Source organism: Fistularia commersonii, chromosome 17 (assembly GCF_037954325.1).
Source record: "Fistularia commersonii isolate RoL2024-O1a breed Wild chromosome 17, RoL_Fcom_v1.0, whole genome shotgun sequence".
In the NCBI taxonomy this organism is placed as follows: Eukaryota; Metazoa; Chordata; class Actinopteri; order Syngnathiformes; family Fistulariidae; genus Fistularia; species Fistularia commersonii.
In genome coordinates this window covers 8,243,661-8,255,302 of record NC_141300.1, presented here as the reverse complement: position 1 = coordinate 8,255,302, position 11,642 = coordinate 8,243,661, and the positions used below count along the sequence as shown (strand labels likewise).

General features: G+C 37.5%; 1 protein-coding gene across 1 annotated transcript; it reads left to right on the top strand.

Annotated features, from left to right (window-relative positions):
- Nucleotides 1–1,557: 1,557 nt before the first annotated feature.
- On the top strand, nt 1,558–11,183 carry slc17a8 (solute carrier family 17 member 8). Its single transcript, XM_086163199.1, has 12 exons — nt 1,558–2,028; nt 3,804–4,056; nt 4,958–5,076; nt 6,207–6,321; nt 6,435–6,522; nt 7,196–7,282; nt 7,778–7,920; nt 8,007–8,156; nt 8,277–8,409; nt 8,842–8,952; nt 9,156–9,283; nt 9,594–11,183. Exons 1-12 carry the CDS (start codon nt 1,928–1,930, stop codon nt 9,921–9,923), a joined length of 1,758 nt encoding a protein of 585 aa, XP_086019325.1. The 5' UTR covers nt 1,558–1,927; the 3' UTR covers nt 9,924–11,183.
- Nucleotides 11,184–11,642: the final 459 nt, after the last annotated feature.

Below are 11,642 nucleotides of genomic sequence, written 5' to 3'. Positions count from 1 at the left end.
TTCCCATTTGTCTAGAAGATATTTGATGTATAATGTAATGGATAAGTTCTTTTTTGTAATTCGAAATCTTATAAGCTGTCATCAAAATGAGTGTTATGATAAGAATACATTTCCTGGTTGCTTAATATGTATGATTGTAAGCAAGCAAAGCCTCACTTCAGCTCTCACACAGAATGAGGGCTGCTTTATTTATGTACTTCCACAGTAAATACTGGAACATGTTGATGCAAGGGAAAGGGATACGGTGTTGATCACGCGATCAACGTTTACTAATTACAAACACTAGATGGCACAACTGACCTGTTTAAAAATACAAGAACTCATCAGGGAGACTCATTCAAGAGTCAAGCTTTTTATTGTCATGTACATTGAAAGAAGGTGGTTTTTCAGACTGTGGAATGACATATCTTACATTTAAAAAGCCCATTGTGCAAAGCCCAAGCTGATATTAAATTAAGATATAATTATAAATCCTGATTTGATAACTGCATTTTTTTTGCTAAATGAGTTTATCCTGCAGCCAGTGTTTTGTGAAGTATACAATATCTAGTGCACACAGAGTTGCACAGAATCATATCTCTGCCTTTCAACAATGCCACAGAGACAAAACAACCCCATTGCCATTTTAATGCCCAATAAAAATTTAATTTCAATACATCAATATTTGAGTGTAATTTATTTTATTTATCCAACAATTTTGTATTCTAACTGAATCATTATTGTGATAAAAACCTTGCAGCTACACCATAAAAAAGTCACCTTAACTTGAAAAATTATGCATCTGTATGCTTGACTTCTGATATATGTTTATCATAATGCTGGGCATTACCATCAAGAGAAACAGGCTGTCCCATGAATTTTTATCTTTGATGGAGTTGTGATATTTGGATTATTTTTCATGTTTTGAAATAATGTCTGCTGGTAAAAAAAAAAAACTAAAACTGGAGTTCGTACTGCAACAGTATGCATTATCCCTGAAGGCTCCAAGCCTCCTGACCAGTGATGTTTAAATATTTAAACCTCAATTTTTACATTTTTAAAATACTGCATATTTGATGATTGGCAAAGGATGAAAGTAACTCTGGAAAGTCGGGTGTTTCTCCTGCTGACATAATGAGTGTGTCAGGAAAATGCCTATAAATGCCACATATAAATATTGTTTTTTTCTTGTTAACCGTGAGAACTCTGAAATCTGCAGTAATTATGAATACCGCTGCACCCTCACATCAATTTAGCCCCTGTGAACAGATGAGATGGAGAAGCGAGAGGCTTGCAGAAAACGAAGAACTACATTGTGGAGTGTCTTAGATTTCATCAGCTCCACAGTGGCCTGGCTCCCTATCTCGCTCTCCTCAGTTTAACTGGTCCAACTCATGCATCTTTCATTGTTTGTCCACTGAGATCAGATGAACCTAACCAGCCAAAGGGGTGGTGCTGAAGAAATGATGGCAATGATGATGATGTTGACGGTAAAGATGACGATAAGGTGTAATACAAGGGGCTGGGTTTTGGTACACTAGCCACACCTGCTTCTCCCCAGTAGGAATGGAAAGGAGATCTAAACAGCTCATCAGTTCAGCTGCAAAAGAGGGGACTTAGGGTCTGGATGCTTTTACTGCGTTTGAATTTGAGAGTTTCTCTAAAGTGGAATTGCACATGAAAGGAATCAAGTTCCACAGGCTTAGGACTTTGGATGTCAAGGGCTACTTACAAAGAAGGGTGGTGTTGAAAATACTTTACAAACAAACGCTTTAGAAAAGACCATTACAGGTGAAGAAGCACCTTGAGCCAGAAACGGAGGAACAATGGACAACAGCTTGTAGTGGATTTTTTCTTTTTCTATTTTTTCACTTTCTCAGAGCAAAGCATCAGTGAAGTTGGTATCAAGACAGATTCTGAGAAAAAGGCAGAGCACAAAAAAGAGAAAATGCCTTTTGGTGGGTTGTCAGGTCTGAAGGAGCAGGTGTTAAATCCTGGGAAGGAGGAAGCAAAGAACACAGTGGGTGACACTTTAGGAAGACTGCAAAGGTGAGGGTTTCACAGAGATTTATGTTTGAGAAGGGTTTTAAAAAGCCGGTGACTGTCGGTTAAACTATGTCATTTTAAAGTGTAATAATAGATATTTCATATCGGATACGTATTTCAGAGAAGAACGTTTGTGTCCCTGTATTTGTTTGTGTGTGTGAGAGATGGAGGTGGCGGGCTTCCCACATAGATAAAGTCCTAAGTAGGCAATTTCCTGGAAAATAAATTTTGTGGGTGTGCTATTTCTATATTGTGAAAATCCGGGAAGGCTTTCAACATGGTGGCATCCTTTTTTCATAACTTTGAACTCATACAAATCATAGAACACATGTATTGGATTCAAACAAAAAAGTACAACTAAATTCAATTGTAGAAGTTAGATGATTTTGTTGATTGAATTTGATCAAGTCTTTTTTCTTTACAAACACTCAATTTTTTAAATACTCAAAAAACTTGAAATCAGACTTCAAGGCTTGGGAGTCACCACTAATATATTTATTACTTTGTGAAAACTCAGCACAAACAAATCAATTTACAAATATTTATTATCCTTTATTAACTTTTAAACCTGTCTACAAGGTTTATAACTACTCTGTCCCACCAAGTATGCACAAAATTGAAGAGAAATATTCTTTTAATTGCATATTTTTCTCTTTCTTGACTGTCAACATATGACAGGAAATGTGAGAGCTCAGGAGAACAAGCACAGATAGCCAAGTCCTTAAAATGAAAAGACTAAGATCTCAGTCATGAGAACAATTTGGAAAATACGCAAAACAGCGTTTAATTACTAGCTGATCAGGTATTAATTTAGAATATGCCCCGGATACAAAATCACATGAAAACAAATCTTAAATTAAATGTGACATTACCTGAAAAAACAGTAAAATTAAGCACCTCTTCAAACAGTCAAGGATCCAGATAACCACCAGCAAATTGCCTGAAGATACAGACTTCCACCAAAATGCCCAGCAAAACTAATGTAACAAATTTGTTTCTAGATTTATTCATGGTAGACTTTGAGGACTTTTGGAGGCTCCTGGGAACTGACCCCTTTCGCAAGATGTTGATTGGTGCATGGTGCTGATGTTTTTATATTTTCACCCTTCAAATATTTTTAGTTATATGTTAAGTTTCTATAAAAACATGATCCTTTTTTGTTCATAGAATCTTTCTGTTATCAACTAAGTGCAAGTTTGGGCCACCTTAGGGCACCACAGTATTAGACTAGGGCTGTCGGCAGAAATATGCCCATAACAATATAACAAACATATTAACCTGTGAAGCATCAGGATATAGTTGATAATAGCAAAGTTCACCGCAGGTTTTTCACTCCAGAGAACTGCACTGTATCCATGGTGGATGATGGGAAGCAGAGCGTTAATGCAGGGAGACTGGATTGTGTAGCAGATGAAAAGGGTGATGCACATGAAAACAATCTGATATGAAATGTGCTGTGAATGTTGTCATCCATGTTTCCTGACCTTAATAGTTGCCCTCTGCACGTTTTAAAACATATTTCAGACAATTTTAGAAAAAATAAAAATAAAAAGGGGTTTGTCATCGCAATTATCGTCGACATGTCTGCGGAGGTTTCTCTGTCATCCAGGTCATGGATGGTCATTCCAGGTCATTCCTGTCGAAATCTTCTTGTTGAAACGACAAGAAGTTATCGTCGACCATACACTTTATTTGCAATTTAGCAACACAAGTAAAGAACATTCCGAACAAGTCATTATCATTAAATTAACTCGATTATATTTATTTTCGCTCCACAGAAAAATAGATGGCAGCCATTTAGAGGAAGATAACATTGAACTGACGGAGGATGGGCGACCGGTTGCATCAGCATCTCGCCCAGCTCCCCTGCTAGACTGTAGCTGTGGTGGTCTACCCAAACGCTACATCATTGCCATTCTCAGCGGCCTGGGGTTCTGCATATCCTTTGGCATTCGCTGCAATCTTGGTGTAGCCATTGTAGAGATGGTGAACAACAACACTGTCTACATCAACGGAACTCCAGTGCTTCAGGTAGAACATTTATCAGTCATCCAGATTTTACCACATGACATTAAAATCCTCACAGAAAGGCCCTGGTTGGTCAATGGATCCGAACATTGTTGTCGTGAGGCCAAACTACAAGCCACTGTCACACTATGCCACTCACAAATGTATGTATTTTATTGGAAATTCCAAGTTAATTTCTTTTACATTTATTCCCATCAGGCTCCAAGTTGGACTTAATGTTAGAGATACTGAAATGATTATGGGATCAAAATCAGGAGGGTTTATGCAAACATTTCACCAAGATACTGATGAAAGCAAATGTTGATAGTGTGACGTTTTTAAATTGCCTTGTCATTTTACAAATTTCCAGTTTTGCTGATAATTAATATTTTTATCCAACTCTGGATTTTGACATCGATTAAATATTATTTTCTAAATAGAATGTAACATCTGTTATGTGTTAAATGGAAATCTCTACATTTATAAGGGTAATTCAGTGTCCTACTACAATGTCATTTGATACCCGATGGCGCTGGTGGTCACAAACCATTCAACATTATGTAGCTAAAATGACATTAAAATGAGAAATAATCAATAAAATAGTACATGGGAATCTTTATAGAGTATTTGTACATCGGTACTTTTATTGTTGATAGCACCTACGCACTTGGTATATAAAATAACATTAGTGATTGTATTTTTTTTTTTATTCATACACCGGAGACAAATTTTCAGATGGGCTGGAAGGCTCTAATAGTATAATGTGTCCCACAGAGAAACTTTCACATTTGTGATCCAAATAGTCACAATGCCAGGTTGATAAAAATGAAAAATAGAAAAATAGCAAAATGCAGTTTTGTTCAGTATTTATCAGCACATTTTACTTCTATTTCTGCCATGAATACCAGTTTGATTTCCTTTTCAGAAAGCTGAATTTAACTGGGATCCAGAGACTGTGGGGCTGATCCACGGCTCCTTCTTTTGGGGCTACATCGTCACGCAGATTCCTGGTGGCTTCATATCAAATAAGCTTTCTGCTAACAGGTTATGAGGATCAAATGACTTCATTATTGCTTGCGTAGTGTAACTGCAACACCGTAATATCTGTTTACCCTGTCTTTTGTTGTATTTCTTTGGGTAATCAGTAGTGAAAACAGCTGTCAGCCAGCGACAAACAGACCCTGTTGACTCAAAAATAGTTACATTGAGGGTGAGGTACGCATAAACACAGGACTGTTTCTATGACTGTTTCTAAGCACTTGTACCTGGTTGCTGCAGCCCCGAACATATATGTTGCGACGATCACAAGGAATACTAAAAATGAAAGATAACGGTTTGGGGGGTAGTGTGGTTGGAGGGTTAAAGCTGTTCGGTGTGGTGAGCAGCACTGATGGAGCAGATAGCCGTCCTGTAATAAAAGCTTCAGAGGAGAAGAGGACACGCCACTGACAGAGTTAATAATGAAAGATCCTGCCTCTGATTTCTTTCTGAAACACCAGCCACTGGAATATTACAAGTGTCACTTACACGGTGTTTTGGAAAAAGAGAGGTGCAGGAAAAAAGGAGAAGGGAGCCAAATGGAATGTAGGTGATGAAGAAGAAACTTGAAGATCATATGGAATGTTTTTATCTAAGTTCATGAAAAGCAGTGGCGTGAGTTCGGTTCTTTTATCTGGCTTTTCCATTGAGATAACATGAGTCTGTCAATATAAGTCATGCACCCGGGGGTGGCCTAGTTCTTACTTGATACAAAAATTTAAAGGCATCAAATATTGGGCTATTGTTATAAATTAAGCATGAAAGTTTCCTTAAATGTATTGAAAGAAAGTATAGATAAATCTCATTCAAAGACTTTCTTACCAAGAGAAAAGGTATCTGGTACCTGAACCTATTTAAGTCTTTACTCTCAACATGGGACTATTTCTGGAACCATCAAAGACATAGACGATTATTCGCAAGCATATTCGGAATCACATGTAATCAAATTCTGTGGGTCATTTTGGTAGATTTAATCACAAGTTACATTTTCACCGAAACTAACTGGCACTTACATCATATTTACCGGACAGACACGGTCTGCTTGTGAAATTTCTTTAATTTTTATTCCGATTCAAATGGCCAGTGAGAACAATGTAATTTCATACGGAATGATAGTAACGTGAGTTTTCCTACAGGGTGTTCGGAGCTGCAATCTTTCTGACATCACTGCTGAACATGTTCATCCCCTCAGCAGCTCGAGTTCACTATGGCTGTGTCATGTTTGTTCGAATCCTGCAGGGGTTAGTTGAGGTAACACAATTCTCAAGTTAAGGCAAAATATGACTGATCCATGCCATGCACATCTACTTTGTAAAAAAAAGTTAATTGTGAATCAATTCTTGATTGTTGCTACCTATTTCTAGGGTGTTACTTACCCGGCGTGTCATGGGATGTGGTCTAAATGGGCGCCGCCTCTGGAACGAAGTCGATTGGCCACAACCTCATTTTGCGGTGAGCAAAACCCTCTTTTTTGTGATATTAAAATACTCCCAAATATTCCAGCTGGTTTGTCTGTTATAGACAAACACTCTTCAGTCATTATATAGATATGAGAAAGCCCATGTGGTCCACTCCTGACATTGAAATGACCTTGCAGCATTTTGAAAAGGAACCATGACAACCCCTTTCGCAACCCTATTTTAACATTGTCTGTAAATGAACAGACACATGGTGAAGGAGGTGCTCCATCCATTCATCCAAATGAAGTCTAGCATTGTGTACAATTGGAAAACCACTCACACTCTGCTCTTTTCAAAACAACATTGTCCCTGAATCTGTCAGATAATAGGAAACACATTAACACCCTCACCACGATGGCAGTGTCAGTGACTCATTTTGGGAGCATTTATTCAAGAAAACTAATGTGTCTTTAATGAGATCTTTATATCGAGACATGCTCACTAGACAGTGCAGTTTTGGATCAAAAAAATCATATTTTAACCCAAAAAACCAAGCTGCTAGGTGTTTTTAATATTGTGATATCTTCTCATGGTGTGTGGGGGCGTGAATAGACTAAAGCTCTCTAACTCATGTACTTTGATGAAAACATGTTTCTCTGATCATTTTTATTTTTATTCTTTTTATTATCAATATGTTTGACATTGTAATGTGACACTATGTGTAGGATCCTACGCAGGAGCAGTGATAGCCATGCCCTTAGCTGGAGTGATGGTCCAGTATGTTGGATGGCCTTCAGTCTTTTATATCTATGGTAAGTCTAAAAAAGGCAAAATGAAAACATGGCATGATTCACATCCATTTTTAGATGAATTTCAAGGGTATATTATGACGATAGCATTTTATAAAATTAATCCTGTACTGTCCAAAATTCACCCAATTTTGTTTGAGTGACAAGCGGCAAGGCTTTCATAATCTGTAAAACAATGTATCTCTTTGGCAGCTGTACTTTTTATTCTTTGTGCAATAAACCTTATCTAAATTGCTTTGGAGTTTGATTGAAGTGATTATCACTTGCATAAAATTCACACTTTGCCAGATGTGTTTTAATAAAAATCTACTCTGGTTCGTCTGTGATATGATCTCATGATTTATTGATGTAAATTAGCATTTTCCTGTCTGAGTTGTATGACTCATACCCTGTTCATTTAATTTTAATAATGAAACTTCTTGTGGTCTGGGGAAGAGGTCTGGCCTTGCTTTAATTAGTCTGTCTTGCCCTTCACTTTATTTACTGTGGTTTGAATAGGTGTTTTTGGTATCACATGGTATGTCCTGTGGCTCCTGCTGGCCTATGGGAGTCCAGCTCAACATCCCACAATCACAGACGAGGAGAGGACATACATTGAGACGACGATAGGTGAAAATGTAAACCAACTGAGCGTGACACAGGTGTGTAAAACAACTTCGGTTCCAGACATTTCACATAGTACATAGAACTAGCGCAAATGTTTCTTTTTTCTTTTCTCCCCCAACAGAAATTCAAGACTCCCTGGCGCCGTTTCTTTACTTCCATGCCCGTCTATGCCATCATAGTGGCAAACTTTTGTCGCAGTTGGACGTTCTACCTGCTTCTTATCAGCCAGCCGGCATATTTTGAAGAGGTCTTTGACTTCCCCATCAGCAAGGTAGATTTGTCCCATCCAGCATGTAATTGCTGCAGCTGCATAACAGTAACCAGTATCTATAAGTCAGACTTTTAGTTTCAGTGCTGTCAAATAAGTCCTAAATCTATGATCCACCTGCAGGTGGGGATTCTGTCTGCTGTTCCCCACATGGTGATGACAATTGTTGTTCCTATTGGAGGACAACTGGCTGACTTCTTACGCAGTAGCAAAATCATGTCCACCACAAACGTGAGAAAACTCATGAATTGTGGAGGTATGTCAAAAGAGATCCTCTCAAGGAATGTGATTATGTATGTGCTTGAGCTTGACCTTAGAAATTAAGCTCTCAGCTTTCGGCATCTTCTGAGTCTTCATCAATTATTCCATCGTTTGGAATCTTTAAAGTGACTGTTTTGCCACAGTTGCATACATAATATCAATTTGGACTCGGTGTTGACATTAACTAATCTAAATTGAATGACAAATTGTAAAATAAATCAGCATGACTGAAAAAATATTAGCAAAAATTGTAAGAATAACAATGATAAACTAAAATCAAACATAAGCCATGTGTTCATGGAATTAGTAGTACGAAGCTTGATTATTTGCTTGATTTGAAATGTATCATGTGCTATAATGATGTTTTGTTTTTTTGTTTGTAAGTTGTTGTGCAACCAGGTTATAACAAGTTCTTGACTATTCCCAGGTTTCGGCATGGAGGCTACGCTGTTGCTGGTGGTCGGGTTTTCTCACACACGTGCAGTTGCCATCACTTTCCTGGTGCTTGCTGTAGGTTTCAGTGGGTTCGCTATCTCAGGTAAAACCTCATCTGCCAAAGAATGATGTATGTTTGTACGCCATATTTCCCAAAGAAGCCCAAACATTAAATGAAGTGTGCGCGATAAGCTCTGCAATATGTTGCAGACGATGATTTTACAGAGTCACATTTTGGATTATGAAAGGATGTACCCGGTTGTTTTAACAAAATCCAATGCACTGCTGTGTATACTGTGTCGCCAGGTTTTAATGTAAATCATCTGGATATTGCTCCTCGCTATGCCAGCATCCTGATGGGCATTTCTAATGGGGTGGGAACACTGTCTGGAATGGTCTGCCCTCTGATTGTTGGAGCACTGACAAAACACAAGGTACAGTCTACTCTCCAACACTGGTTTGAATTTATAGAAATGCAGCATGGATAATATCAACATTCAATGGTAAAATTGTTGCTCTTTTTACTGTCAATCTTAAATTTTGGTGTTCAAAGAAAACATCAAGTTAAAACGCCTGTAAAAAAATAGACTTGCTGCGATGTGAAATGCATTTTTCACACCAGTATTATTTCTATTGTTTTGAGAAAGGTAATGGGTTAAACTGTTACCTGAAAGGATCACCGTCCAAGGATGAGTATCTCCTCTTAAGTCAGTATATTTATCAATTTTATTTATTTTCCTACAGACCCGTCTGGATTGGCAGAATGTCTTTGTCATTGCAGCCATGGTACATTACTCGGGGGTCATCTTCTATGCTATCTTTGCTTCGGGAGAGCAGCAGGAATGGGCAAACCCTGAAAGCACAAGTGAGGATAAGTGCGGCATTATTGATGAGGATGAGCTAGCTGAGGAATCGGAGCTCAACGCTGAGATAGCGACAGCACCCAAAAAGAGCTATGGAACCACAGACAATTTCTCTGTTCAGAGACAGGGTTGGAAAAACAATAAAGACTCAACCATTCAAAAGGATGAGGAATATATCAAGAATGGGAACTACCAGGAACAGCAACAGTGAGATCCCTGTGGGCGAATTCAAGACTTGCAAAAGTGGTTGAGGATATTGGTTCAATTTCACATCTGCGGAAATGGGAGAAATATCAAAATGTGACAAGAAAAGGAACATCATATAGACTACAAGAAAACCCTCGATAATCCTGAATAACCATGTAATGAGGTGTCTTTGGAGGAAATGTCCAATACAAATAATTCATCAAAAAAAACGTTGTACAGTATATACATATATATTTTTAGGAATCTACAGTTCAAACTTGTCAGTATATGGAAAATTCAGATTTGAACAAGAGCGCAAATCTACATTACCATTCTGTGGAATATTGTGCTCTGTATAATCGCAAATCACAGACCACTGGCAAAAAGTCTTTGGTTTAAACCCATATAAACAACCAGATAAAACTTTCCCTGCTGTCATTATTCTCCCACTGATAAAGTGAAGGAATATCTTGAATTATATTCGAACCAGCGAACATTCTTTTTTTTTTCAAAATGTTTGTGTCTCCTATGCAATGTGAAAAGAAAGTTGCACCTGGAATCTGACAAGCGTTCCGAACACCAAGCGTTCAATTTTCTTTTAATGCACCATTGAACTGGTGCTGCTTGAGATGTTAATTCACTGACTTCTTTTGTGATGCACCATTCCAGGGATTATATCAGTTCAAGTATTTATAGTTCCGTGCTCATTATGGGATAAGTTGCGCAATGAGTTCAAATCCAGCGTAGGCCAGTGTATTTTCATTCTCAGTGTTTGACACATAGAGAAGCCTACTTTAGTATTCAACACTAATTCAACAAGAGAATTGACATTTGCGACTTCTTTAAAAAGAAAAATCTTTTTTTTTTTACAGTAAATTATTCTAATTTTCTAATTTTCACTCAATTTAAGCTTTACTTGAACACATTTACAATATTGTTAACTTTAATTGGGCTTCAAGATGGTTTGGAAAATATAAAACTGAAAAGGTGCTGAATGAATCAAGCTATCACTTCATACTCTGCAGTCTAAATTCATATTGAGCAGTATATGACCACAAAGATGGCTGTCCATTCCTATGGGGACATAGTATAAACTAGAATATGCTATTTTCTCAGTTTGAGCTACTTCAGCTGTATATGTCATGGCGGAAATACCATTGAAATGTGACCAATGTGATTGCACATGCATGAATTAAAAGTACCTGAAGGACATTTTCAGTGAGTGGTGGGATTTATTTAATTGTGAGGGGAAAACTCCCAGTAAGGGGAGAGCGTTTGAAACTAAAATGTGTGGATTGTTGTGCTACAGTAAATGACCACCAAATAAAAACAAAAGGATTGGATACGTATAGTTGCGACTGCAATAAATAGCAATAGGCAATTGCAAATTAACAGGTCAATAGTAAGCATAAACCAAAGATATATTAATATGTTGGTAAAATAACTTGGATATTGATGTGGATTTTGAACTTATTAGTCATTAGAGGTAAGTTGTAAAGATAAATCGAACTGTTAATTTACTTAATAGCCAATCCGCAATCTTTGTTCTGCAGTAGAGAGGGTGATAAAGCAGATCTATCAATCTACGCTTTTTTTATGTGACCAAATTGTCCCTATAAGTTTCCGGAGTTTGTGTTTTTTTAGTTCTTGTCAAAGAATAACAGTGCCTGTTTATAATTGTGGGTTCAATTCCAATGTATGCATTTTTAAATATTCCAGGCTGTTCTGTTTCCCATCACTCTGA

Bases quoted from the DNA above. Each gene is read 5' to 3' on its own strand.
- slc17a8 (XM_086163199.1), top strand. From the start codon at position 1,928: ATGCCTTTTGGTGGGTTGTCAGGTCTGAAGGAGCAGGTGTTAAATCCT. The intron at 6,322-6,434 runs GTAACACAATTC...ACCTATTTCTAG, and splicing joins TCCTGCAGGGGTTAGTTGAG to GGTGTTACTTACCCGGCGTG. The intron at 7,283-7,777 runs GTAAGTCTAAAA...TGGTTTGAATAG, and splicing joins TTCAGTCTTTTATATCTATG to GTGTTTTTGGTATCACATGG.